Below are 14,848 nucleotides of genomic sequence, written 5' to 3'. Positions count from 1 at the left end.
TGTCCCCATAGTTATCTTAGAAGACGAATATCCATCAAGGCTTAATTCTACATTGACCATGTTTTGGTGCACATTATGTCTGTTGTATCTCTACCCTGATTTAATGCATCAGTTCAGAAGTTAGTAGTGAAGTTAGTGATCGATGCATATGGGCTGCTCTCTCTCTCCCTCTCTCTCTTTCTCTCTCTCACTCGCTCTCACTCTCTCTTTCACTCGCTCTCACTCTCTGTCTCACTCACTCTCACTCTCTCTCCCCCCTTTTTTCTCTCTTTCCTTCTCTCACACATTTGTACCTCTTTATCCCATGCCCTTGATTTCAAAGCTCAGGCCCTTGTCATTGGTAGGGGACATGCGTAGTGTAAATTTACACTTAAAGATGGTGCGCTGTCACAGTGAGCTTGGCATCGGATGGCCTTGTGTTTTTGAAAAGCTGAGTTTTTGAAATGACACTGTGTTTTCAGTATCATGTGTTTGGGTTTTTTCCTGCCTCTCTGCGGGTGGAGCGTGCCACAGAACTTAACTCCTCCGTGTGTGTTTCTTGTTGTTCTAGCGAGTGCCACAACGCCACTGACCGGATTAAGGTGAGAGTGTGGGACGAGGACGATGACATCAAGTCGCGGGTGAAGCAGCACTTCAAAAAGGAGTCGGACGACTTCCTCGGGCAAACGATCATCGAAGTGAGGACACTCAGCGGCGAGATGGACGTGTGGTACAACCTGGGTACGTTCTGGTTACATTACACTGGATTATTGTCACTTATCCAGAGCAACTCGTACAGTTTACGATTTTATCCATTTATACAGCTGGGCATATACTGAGGTGATTGTAAATTGAGCACCTTGCCCAACGGTACACCATCAGTGTCCCAGTGTAGCATCAAACCAACAACTTCTGAGCCGTGGTAATGAGCCATGCTCCTTACCACTATGCCACACGACTGGCCCTAGTGGAGCACAAGGGAGAGAGTGGTTCTCTCACTCTTACCTGTGATGTTTGCAGCATAAGGGACAGCACTGTCCGGCTATCTTCCCTGTCACAGAGACAGGGTGAGGCCTAACCACACAAAGAATGTAGATGGTAGCTTGAAATGAGTAATTCGGTTCTTCTCTGTTTTCATCACAACATCTGATTTTTTTTCTATTAGTAATGATTTTTAGTTTTGGTGTATCATTAGAACATTGTATTAAAAAAGTCAATCTCATAAGTGAATCCTACGACAGCTGTCAGTATCAGGTTCAAAGTCATTTTTAAAGCAACTGTTTTTGTTATGACAAGCTCCAATTATTTCAGCTGTTTTTTTCCAAAGTACATTTTGCATATATTTGTCATTGTTGTTATTGCTGGAGGTATTGTTCTTAGTGTGACTGCGGCATTAGCGTTTGAGGGCATGTTGTATTTTGGAAAACCGTGTGTCATGAGTTTGTGTCATGATTTGGAATAATTTGTAAATTGAGTGCTGGAAATGGGGACACAAGCTGACATTCAAAACATTCTAGATGTGTTCAAAATAGTGACAACAGGCATTTAAATTTTATGAGTATTAAACCTCCCACCTCCTTTGTACGCCTCTATGAAGTGGCCTTGCTTGATTTAATTTTACACTCATTTGCTGCTTCCTCTTGGTCGTTATAAATATGTTTTTTTTTTTTTGTGACTGTCACTCTGCTGTGGTCTGAGGAGGAAAATGTTTAAAAATTTCGCCTTCACCCATCTGTGTTCTTGTCATTATGAATCGCTGAAGGAAAAGAAATGCAATTGTGCTTTAGGTCAAAGAGCAGTGAGTCTGCAACAGCAATTGAAATGAATTACGTTGTCAAAATTACACCCGTATGAAACCATAACTGCCACACTCCATCCTGCCAAAACTGGCAGCTGGGAGAGACTTCCCCAGAAAAAATGTGTCTGAAGGCGCATATTACACAGCAAACCTTTTACTCTGACTCCAGACCGCTGACAATTGAATAAAGGTAGGATGTCATGAAATTGTTGGATGTTTCTGCAAAGAGTAATAACCTGTGTTTCTCCAGACCATTTTGTGAGTCATGATCAGATTTATTAGGAAGGGGAGGGGTAAGGTGAAAAAAAAATCCACCTCCTATGGTACAGACTCTGTACATCTGAGTCATTTCAACCTGAAGGCCTCGGGGGTATCTCTAAAGAATAAAGAATCTCTAAAGAATAAAGAATCTCTGAAGAATAAAGAATCTCTGAAGAATAAAAAAATCTCTGAAGAGTAAAGAATCTTTAAAGAATAAGACCTGTACCTTGATGGATCTCACGTTTTGCCGGTGTAAGCCAAATTATTACAGTTTCAGATTTTATCATTGAGCACTGCCAGCAATGTTGCTGGAATTTATATTGCTGCTGAAGTTTACATCTTTTATTAACTTATTATTAACTTTTTATTAGCATTAACTTTTTATTTTATGTTAGTTTTATCGCCTTTACTTCCCTTTCCCCTCTCTTATTTTACTATATGAATGGTAAGTACATTTACATTTACATTTATTTATTTAGCAGACGCTTTTATCCAAAGCGACTTACAAAAGTGCATACAGCAAGTATAGCGACAGTACGGGGACAGGATGTGTACAGTTCCACAATGAGACAGTTCTCAGCTGAGAGCAGCGTCTGTTTGAGGACACAGTACTATTACATATAAATTAACAGTACTATTACATATAAATGTAACATATAAATGACAAAGATTAGTTCCTAAAAATTTCACTCCTGATTTCCGCCCCTGCAGAGAAGCGAACTGATAAGTCTGCAGTGTCCGGAGCCATAAGGCTGAAGATCAGTGTGGAGATGAAAGGAGAGGAGAAGGTGGCTCCGCCCCATGGCCAATACACCTGCCTGCACGAGGTACAGCACACATCACCTTTTCAGTCTGCTAAACCACACAGCAACAGTATCAAGGTACTCATGGAGAAAAAAGCTGAATTAATTGAATGTGAACAGTAGCAGTAGAAGCAACCCGGGTCCTGGAGATATTTCTATTTATGATATAAGTGACGTAATTATGTTAGTTATTATTCTGAATGAATGCAGGTGACCTTAAGATGAAGGTACTCAAGTTCACCAAATTTTCACAGTGTCTTGCCTTAATTGGCTAAAGGCTTGCCTACATGGATATGTAGTATAGATGGATGCACAGGGTAATTGTAGTTATAAAGCATAACACTTCTTCAGATGGTTTCCCTTTGAAGGACTTTACTCAAAATCCCACGTAGAAAAGTGTGGGGAGGCTTTGAGGTGATGTGAGCAAGAAACAGAACTTGGAGATGGAGGATGTGTCCTCTTCTACACTGTTCTGTATGGGTGTGCTCAGGGTAAGTACAGGGGGGCTCTACCAGAGCAGATCAGTGTTTTTAATGAGCCTCCGTGTGAATAGGCTGAGCAGAATCCTTGCCTTGTTAGCCTTAACGGGAAGTAAGGTGCTGTGTTCTCAAAGTCAGCGTTTGTGACATGACGTCCTGGCAGAACCTGTTCCACTACCTGACGGAGGTGAAGAACGGTGGGGTGGTGAAGATTCCCGAGGTCAAGGGTGAGGAGGCCTGGAAGGTCTACTTCGACGATGTCTCTCAGGAAATTGTGGACGAGTTCGCCATGCGTTACGGGGTGGAAGCCATATACCAGGCCATGACGTGAGTAACAGACCGTCTGTGCTCCTGTGTTTGATCGTGAGCCCATCAGTGGGTCATTTATAATTGAAACACTCATCACGTCTGAAAGATCTCTTCATGCATCAACACATAACAGCACGAAAAGTGCAGATGGACATGTTTTGACAGACATGCTGTACCTTAACCTGTTCACACCCCATTGATTGCCATTACACATAGAACTGAGAGGCATTGTTGTGAAATTGTGTGTGTGTGTGTGTGTGTGTGTGTGTGTGTGTGTGTGGCAGTTTTATCTGATAAATGTAATGGAGGGTGGACATTGACACCTGCTTGCTGCATACTCTAGAATAATTGTTCTCAAGTATAAAAGCTTTGGGTGCTGGGATTGCTGCCAGACTGAATAATGAGGGTTGACTTTTTTTATGAATGACACTTATTGACGAGAGGCACGTAACCGCAGCGTTTTTCCCAGCTGCCTCTGTTTATGTTTGCCTAGCCCTGTCGCACAATAGCTCCGGACTTGATAGCACCATATAAAGCATGATGTTACTCCAGATGGCTCCCTTTGCTGGACTTTGCCAAAGATATGAAATTGGAAAGTGTTCAGGGGCCTTATCTTCTCCAGGCTTCGATCTCGTTTGTCAGGACAGCTCATCGGAAAGTGGAAAGTCGCTTCGCTGCGGTGCGGTGAGAGGCAGAATGTGAGAACGGAGAACATCTAGTCTTTCGGGCGATTTTAGCAAGAGGCGCCAGCCATCGCAAACTGTAATGGGAATTTCTGTGGAAGCAGTTGCTGGTTTTTTTTTTTTTTTGAAGTCGTTGTTTTTCATTGTCTCGCCGAGCACTTCCAGCAGTTCCTGAAAAACAGGCAGTAATTAAGCGGGATTTGTGACGCAGTGCTGTGCGCCGAATCCCGCTGCAGGTGGACAATCGCTCTCTGTAATGAATCAGGGTTTCACGCGCTAAGGCTCCTGCCAGGATCACCTCCTGGGCCCTCGCCTCGCTCTCGGAGACTGTAGAACCGTAGAATTGCATGCCGACGGGGCCTGTTGGGAAAGGGGAGAGTCGTAAACAGCAGCACACCTTTGGTGGCGTGTACGTGCCTGCCAAACATACTGCTGCCCCCTACAGGGCGTGTCCATGTCAGCCTCTGCTCAGGCTGGGGGGGGCCCGCTGCTCCCCTCCCGTATTGTAGAAGGATATTTTATTCCGATCAGCGTCCGTATTGTAAAACGATATTTCTTCTGCTCAGCGCTTATGTTGTAAAGTGATATTTATTCTACTCAGCGGTCATATTTTTTCAAAGGATTTTTTTTGTCTGAAATCAGCCTTTTTCACCTGGGCTGTATGCGCATATCTGACGCTGTGTCCCTGGCTGGACCTTACACCGCCCCCCCCTCCCCCCCCCTCCCACTCCCCGCCCCTTCTGTGTGGCCGAAGGCGCCTGCTGTCTTGCCTGGCTCATTCACACTTCCTATCACTGAATCATTAGCCAGGAGTCCTTGCCAATATTTTGAACATCTCAAAAAATCAAGAATGGCAAATATCTGTCTGTTGAAGGGTCCAACACCTTAACATCAGAAAGATGACAAAGTTATAAGTGCATTTCGCTTCCTACACAATATATTACATTCATTTAGCAGATGCTCTTATCCAGAGTGACTTCTGGCACAAGAGAACAGAGGTATATCCTAGTTAAATGAGCAACAGTGTTAGGCCAGGCTAACAACACTCCCAGACCAGTGTTAGCACAACGCTGATCAACCCCTACCACAAGCTAACTTGCTAACCTGACTAGTCAATATAAGAGACAGCTGAAACGTAGAGGACGTTTAAGGAGCAGTGCATTCAAGTAGATCCAGAATATGAAATTCATTCAAGTGAAACGGAAATGCACGTTTTGTAATTGCCTTCACCACGGTCAAAAGGGCTCCATGGACCAGTAATATGAAAAAAAAGCCTTAGGCTATTTGTGAGTACATTAATTCATCTCAGTATGAAATATTTTGGATAGATCAGCAGAAATATATTAGAAAGTATCACTATCCTCCCTGAAACATAAAGATCAGTTCTCGAAAAATTTTATTTTCTATGTGGTGTCTGAGACTTTAGTGCATAGGATTGTATTAAATAAAGTGCCATAAAGACGTTACCTCTGTCAGGTCAATATCCCATTTCCACACCTCGGCTGACCCGTATCACTGTGGTCAGGGTCTGCTGGCCATTGATTAGCTCTAATACATTGCTTTGTTCCAGAACCAGCACTTTATTGAAGGTCTACCAGCCCTAGAGACTGGATGTGTGTGCGTGCAAGCGTGCGTGCATGCGTGTGCATGCTTGTGTTTTTTAAGACTTACTCTTTCTGATTCAGCAGCCCGTACTTTGTTCAGTTTGTAAGTGAAGTATGTTTTTACTGACTGCAGTGTACAGACTTTTCCAAACGAGCCATTAATGGTCAGCACTCTTCTGGCAGATGACAAGATAATAATCTAATGGGAGAATCACAGGCATTAGCTGTTTGAAGTGCACGCGTTTGAAACAAATTTGCAGTAACGATTCACACCCTCCGGTGTAAATATGTACTTTTTGCCACTATAATGAGAGAGTCTACTTCTCCCAGAGTCTCAGTCTCAACCCACTAAAGTACATCTAATTACAATTGTGCATTTTTATTGTAATACTCATTAAGTCATATTTCTTAGCCAGGACCTGAGTCAGAAAGGCAGAGAGAGGGACTGTTACGATCTGTGACCCACATCTGTGTTCACCAGAGAGAGGCAGAATAAAGAGACAGTGTTTGTGGACAATAAACCCAACGACCTGTAACAGGTGTAATTTATTCTGATTGTCCCTAGAGAGTTTCTTTGCAGTAGAGAGCAAAGCTAACTCTATCCTGTTCTCAGGAAAGGAGAGACCAAAAATGAACTCCACCCTCTTTGTTGGAAGGGTGAGATCAAATATGAGTCCACTGTTTTCTTAGAAAAGGAGAGACCAAAGTTATCACCACCCTGTTCTCATGAAAGGAGAGACCACAATTGTCACCACCCTGTTCTCACGAAAGGAGAGACCAAAGCTATCACCACCCTATTCTTAGAAAGCAAAGCTAATTCAAACATGCCTCTTGTATGTATGACCTATATGTATGACTTCTATGATTTTTTTTTTCTCATGGAACAATGATTGACATTTTTGTCAAAGTCAGCTATTTCTCAACTGAAACACTGACAGATCATCGATTATTTCTCCCTGCTCCACAGCTTATGTGTTATCATATTGTGCGTGTCAGTTTTGCGTTTGGGGAAAATTGTAGCTAGCAGAAGGAAAATCAGCACCTCCTTCCTGGGAGCTCTTAAAGTGAAAGTGACAATGCTACTGAAGAGCAATACAGTTTGCATTGAAGGAACACAACAGGTGGACACATGAATGTGGTCAACAAGGTGACATGAAGAAATCATAGACTTCTGACCTTTATTCCAGCACTATTCATATATCTGAATATATCGCATTCACAGTGATGTGTTCACAATAATGAAGAATCTTTCCGACTAGTCATTGACTGGTTTTAACTGGAAAAACACATGAAGCATATCCCTTTTCATACATTATGTCTCCAATGCCTGACAGCTCATTAATAGTCCTGCAAATCATTACTTTCAAATGAGACGTTCTGCTGAAGGCAATCAAATAATGAACGTGTGTTTTCATGCATGGCATTAATGAATTGTTTTGCCCAAATGAAAACCGCAAACGGATAAAAATTCAGGCGAAAATAAAAAAAAAAAAAGGCGGAAGTAGGTCAGGGGTGCACGCTGACGTAGCCGCCACGTAACAGGGGTGCGAAGAGCGTGTGCGTAGATCATCGTCACGATTACGTTTCTGTGGAGAAAGCGCTGTGTCTCTCACCGTCTTCATCTCCCCTGCCATCCGACGAGGTTCAGGCCGCTTATCGGAGCTGGGGCCGGGGCCCTGTCAGGAAGCCAGGCCGCCTGTTGTTATGCTTCCTGGGGTGTGAGGTGCGTCACGGCACATGCAGGACCTGCTCCTCTCAGCAGGTGCTGTGGGAACAGTCTGCCTCTCCGACAGAGATGAAGGCCCAAATCCTGTCCCATCCTGCACACCCACCCGCCATAGTGCCAAGAGAGGGATTCAGATCCCATGTAATCATGGCAGCAAGATCCATGTGTGACAACATTCATTCACACATCCCTTTTATTACGCCTGCTTCAGGAAATCAGGTGAGGTTATATTCATGTGCAGGTAAATTAACAGTTTCTGGAATCATGAATGTACGTTGCAGTACAATATCATTATCAATTGCATAACATTACATTTGTTTAGCAGACGGTCCTTTCCAGAGCAACTTCCAGTGCAAGAGAACAGAAATTTATCCATTCAAGTTAAATGAGCAACGGTGTCAGACCAGGCTAACAATACTCCCAGACCAGTGAGTGTGAGCACAGCAGTATTCAAGCACTAGCAACTTAGTAACTTGACTAGACGGCCTAGAAAACTCAGGGAAGTCAAGTACACACACTACCATATATCACACAGCCAGTAAATCACGGTATCCATACCTAAACTACAAGTAAATTAAGCAGCAAGTAATCACAGTCACTAGGACACAGAATCCATAACACATTGCAATACTACACATAAAATACACAGCAAGTAATACAAGCAACAGGTGTTAGGGGGTAGGGATTAAGGTGGAACAGAGATGCAGTCTGAAGAGGTGAGTCATCAGTCTGTGTCAGAAGATGGCCAGTGATTCTGCTGTCCAAAACCCCATGGGGAGTTCATTCCACCACTGAGGGACCAGTACAGACAGGGATCGTGTCTGGGAGGAGCCACCCCATCAGAATGGGACAGTCAGTTGCACTGGTTTATCTGGTTTATCACTTCATGCTTTTCAGTGGAATCCTTCAGCCAGTGCTTAAATGCACATTGTATCTGCTACTTGTATCCGCTTCAGAAGGGCTGAAGGCCTTTGTAATGAGCAATGATCGGTGGAGATTAACGATCTCACCCTGGAGACAAAGTGGAAGCCTTCTAATTGAAAGGAAAGGTGTGACGTCCTTTCATGCGAGTCTTAAGGTGCCCACCCACTACCTCGTAATTGCAGCTCCCCCGTCCAGGTGCTGTAATTTTCCGATGTACCCTGCAGGGTCAGTGCTAATTTTAGCAGCCTGCTGCGTGGGCGGGCGGCAGACCTCTGCCATTCTGAGCATTGTCTCTGACGCTCTCTCTCTCTCATTCATTCCCTAATGAGAGCTACCTGACGGCAGTCCCATTAGATACAAATGCTATTCTGTCTGAACTTCCACTGGTCCTCTGAACCGGTGGGGGGGTGGAGGGTGGTTGAGGGCTATACAATTCCATACTCTCCATTTCTCTACATGTGACCTCCTTTAGTTAATCATCTGTGGATTTCCACAATTCCTGTAATTTCCCATAGCTTTACCTCTTATATTGTACTGTAGAGAGGTTGAAGAGGTGGCGCTGTGGAAAATTATAGGAATTGTGGAAATCCTTTGACTAATGGTGCAGCGTAAAGCCATGACAGGTTCAGAGCACCTTGAATATCTACATGATTTCTTTATGTGTATGAATTCATTAATCTGCATTCATGCAGGAGCTAAGGGGAGTGATCCCATTTGGCAATGGTGTGCATTTCATGCTTCTTACCTCTCTTCTCTCCCCTGTTTCAGCCATTTCTCCTGCCTGTCCTCCAAGTACATGTGTCCCGGAGTTCCCGCGGTGATGAGCAACCTGCTGGCCAACATCAATGCCTACTTCGCTCACACCACCACGGCCACCACCAACATCTCTGCCTCGGACCGATTCGCCGCCTCCAACTTCGGGGTGAGTCCGCAATGTCCCGTGTCCCACCGCTGTCCTTGTTGAGTGCAGTTTACTTAAAGCAGAAGGAAGTCGCTGTTTGCTGTTACAGTAGGGCTGCTCCATGAAGTTAGAATTGTAATAAGGATGTTTTTTTTTTCTCCACAGAGGGAAAAATTTGTCAAGCTCCTTGATCAGCTGCACAATTCTTTGAGGATTGATTTGTCTAAATATCGGGTATGTATGAGAGAAATCTTCTGAATGGGTGAGAATCCTGTATTCATCGTAAAGCAACGTATATCTGAAGTATATATCTGAGATTTTAGCCATTTATTACACCCGATGGGTTGGTATAGAATAGCTGTACTGCAGGAATGGAAGTGGAACAGATTGTGAGTGAATTCATATATGTGACATATGTATGCACACACACACACATATCTGGTAAACAAAACAGGGAGAGTATGGTGTGTTAGATTTCATATTCAGTGTTTTCCTCTTTCTCTAGATTTTTCCTGTTAACGTTTGCATGTCGGTCACTTCCGTAAGCTGTTGAGAATACATGCTACAGCAGCGGCTTGAAGCGACTTGAAGCCCTTCAGGTTTATGGAATATTGTTGAGACATGGCATTCAGCGCCAGAAAAAGGCTTTCATTTCAAATGAAAACCCTTTGCGTCTCAGAGTAACAATACCTGAAGTGCACGGTGAGGTTGTAGAATTCCAGACTCCAAAGATAGTTGCTCCGCTAACACGGCGGAGACGCGCAGGTGTTGGCGATTTGATTTCCGGACTTGGATTTATCCGGGACTCGCGTGAATGTTTCAGAATTGACATGTTTACTGAGGGCAGCCAGAGAGTATCGTCCTCGCTTTCTCTGCGCCCCGCAAGTGCCTCAGCTGTCCCTCCCAACAGTGCAAATACCATCAGGCAGTAATACGATTCCAGATCAGCGGAGACACTCAGCGAGACACTGCAGATTTCCTTCTGTAATGAAATTCTGAACAGCGTTGACTTCGCTTTTCCTGAAACGGAGCGACAGATTGGGCAGAAAAGGCGTGAGGCAGCTCTCGGCGTGCCTTGAGTTAAAGCGACGTTTCCTGCCTCTTTTTTTGTGCGTGTGTGTTTTTTTTTTCTCGATAAAGCAATCCCCAGTCTACCAGTGAGATGTGGGAGGTCCAGCTGCCGTCTTTGTCCTCGTCGCTCCCCGGGAAGCTTTCCCTCCTCTTCTCTGTCTATTCAGACTCTGAACACCCGCTTAAGAAGCATGTAGAGGGCACAGCCAAAGACCGAACATGCCTTATTAAAATATCCACACAGACAGCGTGGCCACCAGAGCCCCTCCACACATTACGTTGTCATTTAACAGATGTTCTTATCCAGAGCAACTTATATAGGTTAACAGTTTTTACATGTTTACGTGTTTATACAGCTGGATATTTAATGAGTCAATTCTGGGATATAGTACCTTGTCCAAAGGTACAGCAGCAGTGCCCCAGCTGGGAATCAAACCAGCAACCTTTCAGCTACAAGCCCTGCTCCTTACCACTATGCTACACTGCTGCATACAGGCCAGCGGGGCCAGCAGGGCTCCTCCGTACAGAGTATTTGGCTTTGTCCCTGTGTGTTTACTTTCCCACTAGCTCCTCCAGTCAGAGCGCTGCTGATACGTGTAGCAGGGTGATGATGTCACACACGCTGCATTTGCTGTCATTGTCCCCAGGCTCTGTGTGTGTGTGCATGCGTGTGTGTGTTTGTGTATGCATGCTTTTTTCCCCCTCCGCTGTACATTAGTGAAGAAAAAGATAATTTACATTAATCTGTTTCCATCTCAGTAAGTCATTAACTCCCAAAATATGGCACCCCACAAAAAAAATACCAGATTTCACCACTGGTGTGGTGAAATCATCCAAAAATGTGTTAGTTTCTTATTTATGTCCCTAGCGAAAACAGAGGAATTGCTTCAGGATTCTGGGAAATTTCTTGAGAAATGCTAACTGAGATTTCTCTCTGTCCTTACATAACTTTCCGCCTTCCAGATTCACTGACATTTTCAAACTAGAGCACACAGAAATATTGCCATCAGCACGGAAATGATTCAAATGCAATTATGCAAATATCGGCTGAAAACCAAATTCCGCATTTTTTGGAAGAAGCTCTCAGCGAAAGCCTTGACCGATGTTGTCATGTTTCATATTCCATACTTTATTTTGAACTGTTTTTGCTTGTGAAATCAAACATGCAATTCATCAATGCTACAATTGCAAAATATCTAATCGTCATTGCTGAACACGTTCTGCAATTTATGTGGAATTATTGCCACCATTTGCTGAAATCAACACATTCCTGTTTCACAGACACCCATCCGAAAAGACATAATGTTACAATATGCACCATTTATCATCAAGGACATTATGCTCTCTCTGTGTTTCTTCTTGTTCCAGCTATGGAGTTCTGGTTACTATGCAAATTGTTGTAGAGGTAGAACTATCACATCAAAGATGCAGAATTTTACTGTAGACAGTCTGCCATCTTGGTTGATAAAGACGATGTTTTGGGCTATTACCTTTTCTCACATATGTGGTAAATTGGAGTAACATCAGACATGTTGATCCTGTGGTCTGTATTGATCTCTGAGCCTTACAGCATGAGTCTGCCACATTCCTGAACAGGTCATCAATAGTTGATGTTGGTAATGAAGACTCATAGTGGAGATGCACATAGCTGTTTCTGGACAGGAGGAAAAGAATTAAATGAAGTGTTGTATTATAGAGAGAAAGAGAAGGTGTGATGAAGCAGGTCTCTTATTCCCACTCTGTAATCACCAGGATAATTTCCCTGCTGGAAACCCTGAGAGGCTCCAGGACCTGAAGTCCACGGTGGATCTCCTAACCAGCATCACCTTCTTCAGGATGAAGGTATGGACCCTTTTATCTTCTCCATCAGCGACAGCTGCTGCCATCTCTGTTTTTTCTGTTCTTGATAACATCAGCTTTAATTTGTTTTTCTCTATGGCTCCCGGTTAAGTGCAGTTATCGTGTCTTGCTGTTGATTGAGGTTGAGAGTTTCCAGCTGGCCTGCTGAATTTGATAGCAATTCCAGATGAGGAGACACGTAGATCTGGACGTGTTGTTCTGAATGAACACTGCAGCTTTGAGAGGAGCAGGGCCATCAGTTATGATTTTTATTGTACTGGGCATATCTGACCTTTTCTCTTCTTTCTAAAATTGTTCATTGTAGGTCTTATATGCTTTTGAACTTCTACTTAACTGTAATAGCAATGACACAAAATGAATTAGAAGTTAATATACTTACTATTTGAATGAAACACAGAGTCATAAAAATAACATAAGTTGCCAATTTAACAACCATTGCATGGATTTCTGTGAATTTCAGAGAAATTACACTCTCAAAAGAGTACTCTTGACTTCCACTCTCTGAACACATTCTGGTACTGTGAAATAAATTTTACCGCTTCTGATGTTTTACAGCTTGCCAATAATGTGTACAAGCTGTTAGAATGCATATTGAAGAATAGTAATTACTTCCAGGTAATTATAGTCACATCCTGATAATGATCAGCTGACACATTTTGATTCATAGTCAGCCGTTTTAATTCCAATCAGCACTGGTCATAAAGCATCCTCATATTCAATATGTAGTTTAAACATTGGTATTTTTAGCTAAGCATGTCAGTTTCTTCCATTGAAGCAAGGAGCACAAGGCTGGTGTTAAAACCTTGTGAGAAATATTGAGATATATTTGTATTTAATGTAATGGCATTTGTGACTGTATAATCCACTCTATTAATTTCACAAATGGTTTTTACGTGCATGTGGTGTCAAGTTCTAATAAGGACTAGTCATTGGGTAAATCAAAGTGCATTGCTGGTGCATTGAGTAGGGGCTTCAGTCAGGAAAGATGTAGTCAAAAATGTTCGCCAAGTTTCTGCTTTGCCTTAACCTGCAGCCTCGCTTTTGTAAATATTTGTATTTCTCTGTTTCCTTTTGTATGTGTGTGCATGTAGACATTCACATTTCTATTCGTATATTTATTTTATTCATTCTATTTTTACATACGCTATGGGGCGGGCACACAGGTGTAAATCTGTGGCATCATGGTTGCCGCAGTACTGGGAATGTGGCTATTGTAGCTGGATGGCTGTAGCTTTCGAAGGAGTTGCAGAGGTTTCGTGCTTGATTCCCACATGCTCTTGATGTTCCCTTTAGCAGGGCGAATGTGCCGTGTGCCCTCAGCACGTATCAGCGCTGTTTGAAGCTCTGTAAATCGATGTAACATTAAGCAATGTTTCTAAATGTTAATTACGAGTAATGTCTTTAATATTATTAGCACCATTAAAAACATATTAGAAATATAATTATGATATGATAATATTGCATAACATTTTTAATAACGTATGATATAATATGATGTAATTAACTGGTATTATTGTCAATAGTAATATAATTATCTAATAATATTGTTAATTGTCAGCCATGTGGGTTGGGGCAAAGGTATCTATCAACCAAATGAAAGTCTCATGTTCAGTAGTAAAAGTAGTAGCTTTAGGGAAACAGCAATGTTTTTGGTGTTGTTTTTCAGGTGCAGGAGCTTCAGAGTCCACCCAGAGCCAGCATGGTGGTGAAGGATTGCGTACGGGCCTGTCTGGACTCCACCTACAAGTACATTTTCGACAACTGCCACGAGCTCTACAACCAGCTTCTCGATCAGGTAGGAGAGCTGTTTGGTAATTAGTGCCACTGATGCCTTACCTTAAACCAAGGCATTTCACCTAAGATGTCTCACTGGAAACAAATGACTTTATTTCCAGGATTAATGCCCACACGGGCCCCAGGTCCCACAAATGTCTCTATTTCATGGAGAAACATGAGTTGTTTGAAGGCATTTGTTTCAGACTGTAGGGTCTTTGTTAGGCCTTCACACTGCAGAAAGGGTTATTGGTAAGCAGGTACCCATGTGCAGGTACTGTTCCTACATCATTGTCTCCGGATAAGACCAGCGGTAAATTTCAGACTTATTCTGTTGTACAAAGATCAAAATCGACGGTTTTTTTTTTGACTGGGCAGGCCAGCTGCCCTGCACATTATAGTAATTGTGCTTTTTTTGTTCACGGCTGGCCTGCAAATGAAGGTTCATGAAGGCCAGCCAGAGAGAACGGATGCGTGCATAATGCCTCGCTTTTCCCACACCTCACTCTGTGGCTGCAGCGGCTGCTCTCAAAACATCAGCGGCAGAGGCCGAGCTTCACACGAGGTGTTTCTGATTTGATTGGTGCGTTCACGCTGAGGTTTAGCATTGCCAGTTGCTGTTGTCACGGTGAAATTTGGCTGGGCCACCTCAGAGAATGGCGATGAATAATGGAGAC

General features: G+C 43.1%; 1 protein-coding gene across 1 annotated transcript in view; it reads left to right on the top strand.

The window, feature by feature from the left end:
- Window positions 1-14,848, top strand: part of LOC118782079 (protein unc-13 homolog C-like) — a 105,530-nt gene that overhangs the window by 32,124 nt on the left and 58,558 nt on the right. Inside the window, exons 10-16 of the mRNA XM_036535326.1 lie at window positions 551-720; window positions 2,750-2,865; window positions 3,484-3,647; window positions 9,335-9,488; window positions 9,633-9,701; window positions 12,291-12,380; window positions 14,065-14,193. Of these exons, the coding sequence (XP_036391219.1) occupies window positions 551-720; window positions 2,750-2,865; window positions 3,484-3,647; window positions 9,335-9,488; window positions 9,633-9,701; window positions 12,291-12,380; window positions 14,065-14,193 (892 nt within the window). The remainder of the gene's footprint in view (window positions 1-550; window positions 721-2,749; window positions 2,866-3,483; window positions 3,648-9,334; window positions 9,489-9,632; window positions 9,702-12,290; window positions 12,381-14,064; window positions 14,194-14,848) is intronic.

This window comes from Megalops cyprinoides, chromosome 8 (assembly GCF_013368585.1).
Source record: "Megalops cyprinoides isolate fMegCyp1 chromosome 8, fMegCyp1.pri, whole genome shotgun sequence".
In the NCBI taxonomy this organism is placed as follows: domain Eukaryota; kingdom Metazoa; phylum Chordata; class Actinopteri; order Elopiformes; family Megalopidae; genus Megalops; species Megalops cyprinoides.
Note: the sequence above shows the minus strand (reverse complement) of the source record. Positions and strands in the feature narration are given on the sequence as shown.